We start from the raw sequence: 16,327 nt of genomic DNA, 5'->3' as shown, positions 1-16,327 counted from the left end.
ATGAAAGTTTTTCGATTGAATATCATTCTTCTAAGAAACTCTCTCGTTAATTGTAGTGACCGAACTGCAAAATTTCACCTCTTGCTGACAAATGATTATGTCAAAGCAAATTTGCTCAAAGCTAGACTCATAAATTAAAGGGTTGCTTGAAAAATTTTAAACGTAACAATTTTCAAAACTGCTCTGTTTTCAGTTTCTATGCGTCATCGAAGTTTCAAACAAGCATCTTTTCATTGCTTAAAAACTGACCACGATCTGTCACAGGAACTTTTTGAGATTTCCTACAGAGGTTTCTAGAAGAAGTTCTAAATAAATATCCTGAAAAAATTTCTCATGTTACTCGGAGATAGATTATAAACACAAAATTAATGACATACAAACATATTTTTATCAAAGTAATTAAAATTAAATCATTATGAATATTTTGTAACAAATAGCAATTTGCCAAATAAGATCTGAGAAGGACAAAACCGTTTTATGCTTTTGAGCTTTTTCCTATGTTTTGACTCATTATTTTTGTATTGATCAGATTTTTTTCCTGATATCAGTTCCTTATTGTTTCCGATGACGTCAACTCATATAGTTTTAAGAAATATTATTTTTGTGCTTCTAGCTTCAATATTTAGTTCTAAGAATATACCGGGTACGTAGAACAATCTTTGTGATACATAATAACGTATATTTTTGAAAATGTTAGAAATTCTTTGTTCCACCAAGTTATGTTTAGATAACTTGCCAGAAAAACTTTTAACGATATATATCTAAATCTTAACTCATAAGAAGAACAAAACTGATCGAGCTCAACGATTTATTACAGCAGAATAATATGATTCTTTTTCAATTTTTTTATCATATCTGCTCAGAAGAAGACTTGCTGATGTCATAAAGGTCTCTCTAAGTGTTGAAAATGAGAAGTGGAGAAGTTATCTGAAAATAAAATTTACCGTCAAAATTTTTCAAAATATTTCAATGGGCTTTCAGTTTGGAATCGGCAGATAAATGCAACAATAGATACAGATCAATAAAACCTATGCTTCTCAGTTAATAATAAAATATGGATAAAGAAACGTACAAAAACTGGCACATTTTCAAGTGATTTCGGAGAAAAAGAGTAGGGGACTTAGAGTTCTTATAAATCAAGGCTTGTCTTATCTGCAAAGAGAAAATTGAAAAATTCTCGTCAGAAATTGATTTTAATTTCCTCGGATTTAGAGTTTTCAAGCCATTTTCATACCTAATAAAACTTTTCATATTTAATGCTCTAGCCATTTTCGGCGGATTCCGCTGTTTTAACCATTATGTTTATCAAGAAAAACTTCATCATAATTTTTTTAAATTTTTGATCATGGAAAGCTAAAATTAAAAAAAAATCAAATCCTGTATAGGTAACTATTACAATTACCAATAACAATAGAAAAATTTTCATAACAAAGATTATCAGTCGACTTGAGCGGTCTAAATAAACTAGAACAAAACGCAAAACAAAAGGTAAAAAGAAACTTCATATTCAATGAAAATCCATTTTCGATGGGAACTGTTTCTGTGATCAGGTTCTTTATATTTTTGATGAACCATTGGATGCATTTTTAGCTTTCACAATTTATAATTTTACTGTAAGAAGAAAATGAAGAGTTTGATGTGCTTAAGTATATAAAAACCTAACAATAATTGAATGTAAAACTTAAAAATTCATGAAAGTATTGAACCAATTTTCTTAAAAGATTTTTTTTATAATATATAAAATATACTATATAGCTAAATTTGAACTGCATCTTAAACTTCTTTTTTATTTTTTAGAGATTTTTTGAGTATTATTCTCCAGGATGTTGAAAGTATCTACTGCAAAAAAAATCCCGTTTCCAAAATACCCAATTGTATTTGAAACGAATAAAATTACGGAAAGTGAAAAATCTTTGAAAAAATTTAACCTCAAAAATTTCTAGATAAAATATTTCAAAAAGTTTTTTTTCAACTATTGATTCAGTTTTCAAGAATTTCTTATGATATCACATTTCTCTTGATACGCAAATGATAAAGATGGTGCAGAATTGGCTTCACAAATGAGTAGGGATGGTAAAAAGTTCCTAAGGTGTAGAGAAAAATTGAAGGCCTGTCCTAGTATAGAAGACGTAATTAATGTTTGGTATGTTTGATTATAAGAATTTGTCGATTTGTTAGGTTTGTTAGGTAGTTCGGCTTCACACGTAAGAAATCATCGACCTGAGAATATTAAAAGAATCAGTATTTGTGCATCTGTGTTCTTTGTTCGGAATTCACACATAAGAAATGTTTCTGTCTTGCGTTTCAAGACTCCAAAATTCGTCGGTATATTCAATTTCTTAGATTTTGTTTGGTTTGAAACCTAAAAAATTGGCACTTTTCTATTTAAAAAAATTGAGTTTTTCTTTATAATGTATTCAGATGATGTGATAGCGTCCTAAACGTAAGAATTTCAAACGCACTTCTAGGAGACTGTTTCTTCGAGAAAACTGGAAGTGGATTTGTATTTTCTAAATTTTTTTGCAAAACTAGGTGATCATATACGAATTTTCTGTTTGTTTTTTCAGCTAAAAAGCTAACAGACTTTCTTAACATTGATGGCAATTTTTATTTTCATTAAGTCTCATTCCCTGAGTTCTGATATTATCCTAAGAAATCAAGTCCTTAGATAAATTTTTCATTCTTTCCCGACCATCTTTTTCATTTAAAAATACCGTACCGGACATCATACCGTACATTTCTTACGTTTAAATACCCAACGTACCGACGTTTTGCTACATTTAAAACAAAACATGCCGACAACTTTGTAATTTTAAAAACCGAACATTCCGGCGACATCGATAAAAAATCGTAAGGGTTTTCGTTGTTGTTTTTTTTTTCAAAAAGAAACCAACCATACCGATTCTCTCATTTAAAAACAAAGATTTCTGATTTTTAGACTTGGATGAAAAGACAATCCATAAAAATACACATTTTTGTAAACTGATCTAACAAATAATAGCTTGCATATTAGTTATTTAAAAAATCGATATTTTTTTCATCAACATGTATTTAATTAACAAATTGTCTTTAAAATATCAAAATCAATTATAATTGTTCTGTACACGGTTCTATTTAAAATCAACAAGAATTAACCGCAAAACTAAAAGTGTCGAATAAAGACTTGAAATTCCGGCTCATGTTTTAAAATTTCGAATAAAAAAAACAAACTATTTAATGAAATGATGTTATGATGTTAGTGTTGAATAATTTTTGCTCTCAGTATCTAACCTTGCAGCAAGATAATAACTAGCGTGGACGTCAAATAGCTATCAAACTCATTAAGTGGAGCCCATTTGAGCTAAGACGTCAAAACTCCGCTTGCCTTAATTTTACTGCGCTAAAAAGAGCAGTTGAGGAAAAACACGAGGGAGAAAATTGAGAACTAAAAATATCCATACGTTGTTTTCCATTTTTTTCTCGATTACTCTCATTGGTCCAAAAATTGAACCCAATCGGAATTTGTTTTTTAATATGTAACCTGAGCTAATATGTAACCTGAGCTCTTTTGACGTCCATGCCGTTTAGTTTTGTGTCGTTAAGCTTTATTCTTTAAGCCCTGATATTGCTCTAGGTATAAAACATAATGGCAAAATACTAACAGCGCGGACGTCAAAAGAGCTATCAAACTCATCAAGTTGAGCCCATAACTGGACAAACTTCTTACTAGTGGTTTCGGACCTTTCCAACAATCCTCTCATTTGGAACATTGTAGAAAATTTCCTATCTTTCTGAACTGTACATTGTAGCTGAACTTTACTTCAATTTACTTGTAAATCACTCATGATATGCACATAATCCTACATCTCACACTCATGTTAATCATTTGCGCGCGCAATCTGATTGGTCAATAAAGCGCAGCCTTAAATTTTGTTCATGACTTGCCTCCTTTTTTGTAATAAGGGATGCAACTGTTGATAAGGTCCGTAGTTTCTATTCCAGGCGACAGACGTTTTCTCCCTCTTGTCATTTACATAATTGTTGTTTTGAGCAAGTAAATTTGAGTTTTCTACTACTACTTCAAATACTACTTCAAATCACAAGACTAGCTTTGTATGTTGTGGCTTTTATGTACACCTGTTTATGCTCAAGACCTGTTTAGGAGCTGAAGCGCAACTCACTCACTCAAAACCTTAGCTAATTCGATTCTTGAATCTTCATATTTTGATAAACAGTATATAAAAATTCCCAAACAATTTCCAGAAAATGATCAAAATAATTCTGCCAAAGGCGAAAAGGCAAATCACAATCTTGAGATTTAAAGTAGAGGACACAATATCAGACGGGTAAAAAATGTGTCTCAACACCAGCGGGCACGCTTCTGGGAATGACTGCAAGAAATTGAAAGATTAACTTTCCTAAGGAAACAAAAACTGTTGAAAAATAATTGCGTTATAAGTGTATGGACGAGCACAAAAAAAAAGTTTCAAAATTTGAAGCCAATTTCGTAAAATTACTAATTTTGTCAACGCTCTCAACGCTCTCAAATAAAGACTGATTTATTTGAGGTTGTGAATTTTTTTGGGGCTTAATCTCACAACCCAAGGTTTGCATAGGTCTATTTTGTATTTGTTTTGTCTTGAGGGCGTTTTAATGATACCCGAGAAGCGGAGAGCTGTTGGCAAGTTACATATATGCCCCAGTGGAAACGTTCGTTTAAAAAAATACGAAAATAAAAACCATGCTAATTTGCAAAAAACCTCTTTAAGACTTGACTGAGCTCAAAATATTGGGAATACTTGAATATTTGTTCCGACCCACTTTAATGGGGGAGGAACTATATATTCAAATGCGTTTTTTTTTGTTCAGACAATTTTGGCCGATCGATATATTCATCGTAGAGAAATGTGAGTGGTATCATTAAAAAGCCCGTCCAGCGTAGAATATGTAATTAAAAAAAGATTTTTCTTTTTTTGCTTTTTATAGGGAGTTATCGAGGTTTAAAGTTTTGTGAATATTAGACGTAATTAAGCTCTTTTTGTTCAAAATTTCGCAATTTTTGACCTAATTTTAGACAATTTTGCTAAAAATGTGTTTAAAATGTTAACTGTAGTGTTATTGATTTTAGGTCTGATGATAGAGGAGGGTTGCTGAATTGTTCGATCGACTTTTTTTCGGGACCAAATTTGCTTTTTTTAGCCCACTTGCTTAAAATTTGATGAAAGTAGATACCTTAAAACTGCGGCACTACTCTTTTTAAGCTCATAAACAAGTTATTTATACACCCTCTTGTTTTGAGAGTCTACTGGAATTATAATTTGCCAATTTGAAAACTTAAGCTCGATAATTATATAAAATGCATTATTATTTTTGGCAAACTAAAAAGTTTTGTTAAAAAAATTATCTATTTTGCAACCATTTGAAGAAATGAGTAATTTTTAGACGCGCAGCAATATCTGGGTTGATCGTGATCTCGCCAAGTATCCTTACGTTAAAACATTTTTAAGATTTTAATGGGGCGCGACTTTTTATAATATTTCCGATATGTAAATGTTTTTATGTAAACTTTTTTTGCTTACGAGAAATTCACCCCAGGCCTCAATTAATGACATATACTGTTTACAAAAAATGAAGCCCAACGAGATTATCTTACAGTTTCAGAGTTTAGCTCATGATTTTTATGGCTCTGACAAAATGTTTTTGTAAACAAATGTTTATATACTTCTTGAATTTTGCTTTCATTTGTTATCTTTTTTAGCCCAATGACTTATTGTCCCCAGTGAAGGATCCAGATACTTGTAAAAGTTATAAATGAACCTATTTTCAGTTATTATCTCATGTCTGCTATGACTTTGGATATATTTGTTTTAAGATAAAATCGGTTAATATTTGAAATTTGTCATCATTCTGTCTTATTTCTCTCAACTTCGGGCTCAATTTCAGTAAAAACAGGCTTAAATCATTTTCCTCTTAGTTTTAAACTATTGTCCGTAACAGTTTTATGCTCAACTATTGGTCTCTTGGTTTTGATAATACGCGTTTTCAATTTTTTTTTTTTTAGTTTTTGAGCTTAATTGTATATTCTATGAATTCATTTGTTTCTTTGGCAAATTATCACAATTTTGACAAATCCAACTGAAGAAAACTATAATAGGAAAAATGCACAGCCTTGGAAAAAGGTTCATCTGGATACTTTAAATGACACAGTTACCTCGAAAATTTTTTAGATTTTTTGTTTCTGCCAATGTTTGTCTTTCTTTTTGTTGTTGTACGCCATACACCTGATAACTTTAGGTCTCAATTGCTTCCTTAAAACCTATATCTTAACCTAGTTAAAGATTTCAGTTTATAGCTGTTTGTTTAAATGACTTTAAAATTGAAATTAAAAAAAATTGTTTTCCTACTGTATCCTTTTTGCTTTCATTTTCGTAACCATGTACCTCAATCTCACTAATTAGGAATCTGATTTATTTTGGTTGATTCAAGACTTTTTTGCACTGGGTTATACGTTGTGAGTGATTGCTTCGTCCATTAATTTAATAAAAATTTTCGAGATTTCTGTACCGCTCAATTTTTGGTTTTTTTTGTTGTCATGTCTACGTAGTCCTTTTATACACAGGTCGCAACCCGTCTCCAGTGAACTATAATCAATTCTCTATAACAGTTTTAATTTCACGCATTTGTTTCTCGGCTTTGTTACTACTTTTACTACGAGATTTCGTAAAATATTTGAGAATTTTTTATTTTTGCATTTTATAGCTTTGTGGTTTTCTTTTTTTTTTGTAACAAAAATCGTAGCTCCCACTGGCTTCAAAATTTTGCGCAATTGAATATTGGACATGTCTCAATTGCTTCCTATGGAGATATAAATGAACATCTTAGGGATTTCAGTTGATATCTAATGACATTAATAACCAGTGAAATTAATTGTTTTCAAAAATAGAAATGTATTTTTGAACTTCCCACCATTTTGCTCTTTTTGCCGACCCATTAACCAGTTGCATATTTTTCAAAAGAAGTATAGTTTAAATTGTTTACTTTAGAATTTATCTGATGCGAGTTTGATGATTTTGTTATGATTTTATTTATTATAGAAATCGAGTTTTGGTCGTAAATAATGTTTGTTGTTTGATATTTAATATTGTCCTTTTTAGGAGTCATATTATCAATAACCTTCATCGTCCCCTTAGGGTGGCAGCATTGAATTCGAATGGTTTTTTGTGTTTGTTTCGATTGGTTATTATCAAAATTCTATCAAAATGAGAAACAGATTGGTGTCACATTAGGAAACAAAATCTCATTTAGGAACATCCGAGCTGCTTAAAATTCGATGAAACGTGCATTGAAATGCAGCTGAAATTTTTTCCAAGTCAGCTGAGAACAATTAAGAAATGACTTTATTGAAAAATCTTTCAATACTTTATCTTTACAATGGCAACAGTTACACAGTTTATAGATGCTAAGACACGGGAACAAACAGTCGACTAGAAAATAATCCCAAACAGAAGTTGATTTGTGAAACTGACTGCGCAATTGGGCCACTTTATTCCTATTCATCAATAAAATTGGACGCAATTTTGTAGTTTGGTACAATGCAAAACATGTTAGACAATTTGTGACTAACATTATCTACCAATAAATATTCATATTTATAACAAAAAAAAACAGATCAAAACCTTGAGATAAACATTGCGCTGTGAAATGAAAATTCAAGTAAAAAGATTCGCCTATTTAAATTCTCTCTAATTAGAAACCAACTTAAAACAAAACGGAAATGAAAACGTTTTAATCAATTTCTCTGTTTTGTTTTGCAGTTGCTCTTTCATTTTTCCAACAATAAAAATTTAGAGTTCAAAACAATTTTTTTTCGGACGGAATGGAAACTTTCACACCTACAAAACACGCTTAACATAGTTTTCTGTCTTTTGAAAAGGATATTAGGGCCTTACGAAACACAAAACATAGCAGTACAAGTCCTGATCTACAATTGAAAGAATTTTCATTGACTGAACAATAAACTAGACCGAAAATGGACTATGACTGGTTCAGGAAACCAATTTTGAAAAGCTCGGTCAAAAAATCAGAAAAAAAAACAAGAATGTGGAGATGCCGCATGTGAACAGAAAAAAAACTCTAGCGAAAAAGCAAATTTTTGTTAAAATACTGTTTTCTCACTCAATTTCGAAAATAGAGAGGAAAAATTTTACATCGCAAAGTTCCTCGTTACTTTTTTGCTCCACTTCCTGTTTCGTCATGACCAAAAAAACTACCTCATTTTGATTTCAAATATAATGAAATTGTATGAACAAATCTCTTCGAATTTGATCACTGAAATAGATTTTTAAAACTTCAAATCATAACGCCTTTTCGAGTCGTATTAAAAGACAGCGCCCTAATACAATTCCAATTCTTTGAATTGCAATAAAAGCCATAAGAAAAACTTTCCGCCACATAAAAACGAGCATATAGAGATTCTTTTTGTTTATAGAGGTACTATCGGATAGATCTATAGGATAGAGGTCTATCGTAACTTAAAAAATTGATACCGATTACTGAAGCACAGCCCAGGTTTAGGTGCGCGACCCTAGATCGCTCTGATCAGACCATTTCCCAGACTTTGCCCTCTTATCAGATCATCGTGCGACCCAAAGCTCTCTGATCAGACCGTAGTGCGACTCAAGAAATTGTGCGACCATAGTGCGACCCAAAATACCTCTGATCAGACTCTTGTGCGACCCAAATATTTCGTGCGACTCTGGTGCGACCCAAAATTCTGTACCACTTTAGTGCGACCAACGCTCCCTCTGATCAGACCATTTCTGAATACATGTTATCATCCGTTGTTATTTGTTTAAATTATTCAATTCAAGCCTATGTTCTACTCAACTTAAAATTGAATAATTTAGTATATCTGGTTAAGGTTAGGACAAAACTAATTGATAAAAATATTATAAGAAAGTCATTTTGAAGTGCCTGCAACTTTTATTTTGAGTCATTAAAAACAGTGACAAAAAACTGCAGTCAGATAAATATTGTCAGTTAATGCTCTGTTGTCAGATTTTGGGGCAACTTATGTCCGGACTTTGGTCTCTGATCAGACCGTAGTGCGACCATTGTCCAGACTTTTGTGCGACCTCTGATCAGACTATAGTGCAACTTTGCCCTCTGATCAGTCCGTAGTGCTACCATTGTCCAGACTTTCGTGCGACCTATGATCAGACTATAGTGCGACTTTTGCCCTCTGATCAGTCCGTAGTGCTACCATTGTCCAGACCATTTCCCAGACTTTGCCCTCTGATCAGACCGTTCCGCGACCATTGTCCAGACCATTTCCCAGACTTTGCTCTCTGATCGGACCGTAGTGCTACCATTGTCCAGACCATCGTTCGACTCAAGCGTTTCCCAGACTATGTATTTTTGGTCTTACCACGCCACCAGTGTGCGACCCAAATGGTCTGATCAAAGCAGTCTAGGGTCGCGCACCTAAACCTGGGAGTCGCGTAAATTTATGTTTTTCCTCATTTTTCTAGTAAGAACCTTCGTACGATAAAGACCAAAAGACAATCCTTTGCGTTTGGTTGATACCGAACGGTTTTCAACTAGTGTACACCAAAAATCAGCAAAACAGACAAAACATTTTTCCTGCATTAAATGAATTGAATGCACGTTTTTTTGTTTAGCTGGTCTCGATGACGAGTTTGAGTACGGGTCTTTGGCGAATGAAGATTCACTGGTGAAGAAACGAGAGAGCAGTGCCAGTGGGGACGAGTCAGTTGAGAAGAAGTCGACTGATTTGTCAGAATCGAGTTCAAAACGAGATCAAGACAGCAGTAGTGAAGGCAAAGATAGCAAAGAGGAGGCAAACAAACGAAGTCACAAGGAGAAAGTGCAGAAGGTCATGGGCTAAATATTTTTACTGTTCCGTTATCCCTCCTTCCATCACACAAACACACACGCACACACACATACACACACACACACACACACACACACACACACACACACACATAGACTCACACACACAGGCACAAACTCACACACATACACACACACGCGCGCACACACACATACATACATACACACACATACACACACACACATAGATACACACACACAGACATAGACACAGACACAGACTCACACACACATACACACACACACACAAACACACACATACATACACACACACATACCCACACCTACACCCAATCGCACACCCACATACATACATATTTTGTCATTAATGACAGGTTTAATTGAGCATAAGAGAACCTATATGAAAATTTTGGACAACGTCATGTATATTTTTTTCACTTAGGTTTTCATCAAATTTTGTTGAATTTTTAAGTTTTGTCTGTATTCGATGTTTTGTTTGGTGGTCTAATCGCTTAACTTCATTATTGACTCGACTATTGGGCTTCCTACTGAGGCATAACTGAACTCAAATTAGATTTTCAGTCAACAAGTTACGTTTCTCATGGCTTTGACACTGTGTATTGTCGCAAAATGTCGGTGAATTTTTGTGTAATGCCTATTTTCGTTGTTCTTGTTGTGCTCTTTTCACTAAGTTACATTACTGATAGGATCGAGGAGAAGCTTTTTGAAGAGAGGCAAAAATGAGATTCTAATTTTTTGAGTCAATGTCTTTCAGTTTTTTCCTATCTTGGCGTTGTGTTTCCGTGAAACTTCGTCAATTTTCAAGATTTAACTTCATTTGTTTTTTTTGCTGTTGTCATGTCATCAAGCCTCATGCATGACCGGTCAAATTTTTCTTTATAAGAAGGCACAAAAAACAATAAAATATTAGAAGTCGATATGTAGTGGTTATTTGGCGTTGAAGGAGTTTGTTTGATGAATTTTTTTTGCATTTTTAAATTTTGCCTCCTGTTGTTTTTCTCTCCGACTTGAATAACAGTCTAATTAACGAAAGCTTCCTTCTTCCCTCTACATTCTATTGAAACTAAGTTGATCTGGTTAGTGGCTTTCGCTATCATCTAACGGTTTTGCCTTCAATACTGCTCTTTCTTTTTTTAAAAAAAAAAAGAGATCAACTGAGTTTTGTCAGTATTTGCACTTTCAGTTGTCTTCTCTTTATCTATTTAAAAGAAAAACAAATCTTACTGGCTTTCTAAGTAATGGTTTTAAATGGGGGCTAAGGTTGATGAATACGCCCCTGTTTACTTTTTGAATATGAGAAGGTTTGAATTCTTAGAATTTTAGCTTTGCTTTAGGTTACTCAAATACCAGACTGTTATTGTTATCACCTTGGCTCCAACTGCATTAAGAAAATTTGGTTTGCTATTTTCAAATACAGAATTCCAAAAAGTGTTCAAGGTTTTAATATGCGGGGAACAGTATAAATTTTTTTGACATCAAACAATTTTTTCCATTAATTTAACACCATTTTTTTGACGAATAGTGTTAAATTAATGGAAAAAATTGTTTGATATCGAAAAAATTTATACTGTTCCCCGCCAGAAAAACAATTTTGCGGAAAAAATATGAGAAAGAAGTAGTTTAAGGGACCAAAAACTGACATCTATTTTTTTTCTATTTTTTTTCTCCTTCTTAGCGTCAAATTGAGAACTGTATTTATATTTTCAAAAAAATGGAAGTGAAGTCATTAGTTTCTATTGATTGAAATTTGAAGGAACCTAATATCCTGTATTTTTTTATCTCTTCCTAGAGTTTCGGGGTTTATCTCTTTGTTCAGTTGTACCCTCTAGTTCAGTTGTCAAGTACTCTTTGTTTACTGCATGCTTTATGAGTTTTTGTTTAGTTCTTCGATAAATATTTCGGGTATACATGACTTCCTCGCGCATTTGATTGACTTCTGCATTCATTTAATACATGTAATTTGAGAATTCGAAATCCAATTGATATTGAATCGGTTTTAATCAAATTTGATCGCTATTAGGCTAAATTTCTTGAAAAACCTAATAACTTGAAGCTCGGTTTAAAAATAGAATGGTATTTGAATTCATCTTTTTTTTGTTTGACAACTCTAGTTGTTTATCTGGTAGCTGTTTTTCTACGCGTAAAATTTTAATAAAATGGTTTGAACAATATGTTAAACGTGTAGCTCAGTTTATTTTTGTTCAAAAAAATTAACCAAACTGGTAGTAAATTTACTGGTATATACGTCTGTCCTAATTTGCGGGCACATCAGTTTTCATAATTCAAATCATGAACTAATCTTTATTGTTTTGAAAATTTCCTATCCGTGCCAGGTTTTGAAAATAATTAAACCCAGAAGATGATTATGAGCGGGGTCGTAACATTATGTGCAAACGCACAATACGGAGTCTCTTTGTTTGTTGCAGATCTCGCCTAGAGCTGGATCAATTCAAGGGGAATCCGGCAACGCCAATCAGCCAAACCTGATCCCAGTCTTCGGATTCGCCGCTGCTCCTGACCTCCAAACCCGATCGGCGATTCCTGCATTGCCGTTTTCCCAACTTGATCGCCGAGATATCCTCGGAGGTGTCGGCAATGGACTGCCATTGGGCGCCTTCGCGATGCAACAACCTCAACAAGCTTCTGGATCAGGTGCTGGTAACCTGATTTCAAACGAGATCCAAACGCGTGGGTTCCCTTATGCCGAGATGGCCCAGGCTACTGTGAATTTACCCGAAGCGAAGCAGTTTGCAGCGAGCCAACCGTTCGTCCGGGGATTGGCGAATGGACCAGGATCTGGTTCGGCCGACGGGCAGTTTGGTTCGATGAATGATGCCCAAATGCAAATGATGAGAAGGTTTGCGTCCATGAACCCGATGATGGCATTTTACCCTGGGTTGTACCAAATGGCTCTTGGTCAGGGCAGCTGAGCTAAAAGCGCAAATAAACATGTGAATAAATTGGAATGGGAGCAGAATTGTTGATAGCTCTATTAGGGCATAATTTGGGTTATGAGTAAAAATCAATTGAGTACAAAATTTAACTGACCTGAAACAGCCTCGTTTTCAAAAGATATCTGCTTCAAGACTAATCTAAAGACTCTGACTTATTTTCTATAAATAGTTAATCCTAGTATATCGAAAAAAAGCAATTTGAAGCCTTAAAATGAAAAATAGCATCAAATAAATGTTAAAAGTAGTTTCGTCCTGCTGTAAAAGCATTTCACAAAATTTTAATCTTTTTAATCCTTTTGCCGCTCAATTTTACGATTTACTGATTTAAAATTACTAAAATGAGGCACTATACTGCAATTAATCTGCCGCACAATTCTTTGCGGAACGCACTTAAACGTCAAACAAATTTTGCGGTGGAAAGCAGTTTTCACTTTTCAAATTCAAGTTTAAAAGTGAAGAACATTGACTGAATTTTCCCTATAGGGCACCGCCGTTTCGTCCGCGGAGTTTGTAAGTATATTTCACACGCACAATGTATTATTATAGGAAAAGTGACGTCTGGTAATAAAAACGAGTAAATTTACACCAAAATTTGGTACCGATAGACGCCTTAATGGTCCAAATATTTTCGGGTAACTTGGATTTAGACTGGCCAAGTCTTGGACAAGACTTCCAGAATGCTATTCTAATTCTGAATCAGTACTGAAACTAGACTTGAAAATTGAAAGACTTTTGAAGTACTGAAATCGACTTGGCGGTAAGTGAAAGTGTCTGATTAAAATTTGTTTCACACTTACAATGGTGATTTTGAATTGAAAAGGATAGTTCTACCTTTTATGAGGCTACAAAGAACATTATAGGTATATTAAAATGCAAGCCCCAAATGAGAACGTTTCACAGTGCTAAATACCAGACTACTACCACAAATATGGTTGATATCAGATGGCGCTAAAACACTAGATTGGAAGGAAAAAGATCGAAAGCAGTATTTGGAACAATAGATCGAAAATGAAATTATTCAAGTTACGTATTGGCCAATTAGATTTAAGTGCTCACTTGTAATGATGTGTATAACATCTCTGGTCGTGGTAAATCCATATCAAGTCTTATGGCCCGCTAAGGCATGGTAATTTCAAGTCAATTCGGAAATGACACTAATTTTGGCCAATGAAAAATGAGAACTATTTTCGATCTACTGTTCCGATTTAATGGTTTTCAATTTATTGTCCGATCATGAGATCAGATATCAGTTGTACTCTGCCCCTGGCCGTGTGATTCTTTAGTTTTTTTAGGGTGTTAGAAAAATAGATAGAAAGGAAAAAACATCAAAAACAAAAATTGGGACCTTAGATCGAAAATAAATTATTAAAATTGCGTTTCGTCGAATCATGTCAAATCATGTTTTGACCACCTCACCCCGGGATACCACTCGTTTTGTTTAGCTTTCCATAGCTTAGTTAAAGATTAAATTAAAAAAAAAACAATTCACTAAATGCCAATTCTCGTTAATTGCTGCTAATTTGAACTTGTACATGATAATTGTTTTTCTCGCAGACAAACGAGAATATTTCATTTCTTACGAAAAATTACTTACCATGATTAAATTACACAAAGATTACGCAATTAAGATAATTGTGAACTAATAATACCATATTAGCAAATAATTTTTCCATCACAAAATTTAGGTCCTAATAAAATTTCAATGATAAAGAACGAAATGATGATGTTTTTCTTTTAGTTTTCGGATTAGACAAATAATAGTAACATGTCTGGAAAAACAGGTGTGTATGCCAATACAACTGTTTGTGACCGCAAAACACTGAATTGGCAAATATATCGTTTTTCTGAAGAGCACCCACACTGAAGTTGTGTTTTTTTCCAAAAAACCTGCAGAATTAAAAGTTAATTAAAATCCGATTATTCGAGTTTGAGTCGCAAATCTTTTTCTTCAAAAAACAAAAAAGGTTTGCTTTCATTTGACTTCAAATTCAACAATCAGTCGCTGTCTCTTGTTTAACTGCTAGAGAAAGAGTTTCATACCTCTATTAAGTGATATCTAAGCAGATATACTTCAGGGGTCGAATGTTAGAGAATTTTAACTTTTCCAAAAAACTGTCCCCAGAGCTTTTTTCTGTACGTTGAAACTATTTTCATTTTGTGACCCAAAAAATGAATAAATAAACCAAATCAGCAAATCTTTGTAATTGCAATTCTTACTTATATGCAAAATCGCTTAAAAATGAAAATTTCACAGTTAAATTCAGTTCACAAAAAAGCAAAATTTAATAACTAATTATTTTTTTAATTTTCTTTTTGCTATTTTGTATCGCCACTGAATTTTTTCAATGTAAACAAATTTTTTGTATTCTAAAATCTCGAATGCTATTAACGGACACAACTTTCAAACCATTAAAAGGTAACAATAGCAAACTTGATAAACTCGCCTTCTGTTCCAGAAACCATAAAAATGAAAAATTTTACATAGCTGACATACCGATCGTTTCAAATTTTCGAGTACTTTTTCCATTAAAAACAATAAAATTATAATAAAATTGATAATCTGAATAATAAAATCAACTATCTCTTTATCTGCAAATGACACCAATAGTTCAAAATTGACTTAAAAAATAGAAAAATCAGGATACATGAAGTTCCAAATACTGAAATAATTCAGAAGATTTGCAACAAAGAGTTATTGAAAATACAACATTGATTGAAATGGTTTCATTGATAAGAAATTTGAGAAATATTAATACAAAAAAAATCTTCTGCAAAAATCAGTGTCTTTTTGCGTGGTTAACTTTGCATGGTCATCTTACACTAATCAAACTAAATACTCAGAAAATTGAAAAAAAAAAGAAAAATTACACCATTTTGGGCTCAAAACGCCTAAAAATTACCTTCCACCTTGAATTAAGGCCTTCATAGCAGCTTCAGCACTCTAAGCACTTGAACAACTGCTAAATCCATCAATTCAGCTTAGGGCCTCTAATGAAACATAATGTCAACTGGGCGTTAACTGTTCATGCCGTTTTGAACGATCAACGTCATGGAAAAGTGTGTTAAAACATCCTAGAAAAAAGACCGAGCACCAAAACAATCCAATTCATGGTTTCTAAAACGCAGTATGACATGAAGTTCAAAACCTCAAATTAATTTTGGAGAGTTGGAGCAATTAATTATTTGGATGTTGTTTTTGATCGAAATTGGCTCGTGTACTGATAACAATTTTGATCAATATTATTTTGAAAAGAATCTTTTGTAAACAGATCCTCCTGGTTTAACATTATTCAATTTTAAGGAATTGAAACAAGACTAAAATGATGAAATCTTTTTTGTCCTTACTTTACGGCCAAAACAAAACCACATATTTGTATTTCATCCAAAAATGATTTTAAAAATCATAAATTATATCAATGCTATTGAATAATAAAGTCCTAAATATTAAAAATCATTTGAGATTGCCATAGATGAAACAAAAATTATAGCAAAAATTT

General features: G+C 33.1%; 1 protein-coding gene across 1 annotated transcript; it reads left to right on the top strand.

The window, feature by feature from the left end:
• Nucleotides 1-505: 505 nt before the first annotated feature.
• On the top strand, nucleotides 506-12,894 carry LOC142352055 (uncharacterized). The gene is made up of 3 exons (XM_075404410.1): nucleotides 506-643; nucleotides 9,660-9,874; nucleotides 12,303-12,894. Exons 1-3 carry the CDS (start codon nucleotides 565-567, stop codon nucleotides 12,804-12,806), a joined length of 798 nt encoding a protein of 265 aa, XP_075260525.1. The 5' UTR covers nucleotides 506-564; the 3' UTR covers nucleotides 12,807-12,894.
• Nucleotides 12,895-16,327: the final 3,433 nt, after the last annotated feature.

This window comes from Convolutriloba macropyga, chromosome 1 (assembly GCF_964194025.1).
Source record: "Convolutriloba macropyga chromosome 1, txConMacr16.3, whole genome shotgun sequence".
NCBI classification, from domain to species: Eukaryota; Metazoa; Xenacoelomorpha; order Acoela; family Convolutidae; genus Convolutriloba; species Convolutriloba macropyga.
Note: the sequence above shows the minus strand (reverse complement) of the source record. Positions and strands in the feature narration are given on the sequence as shown.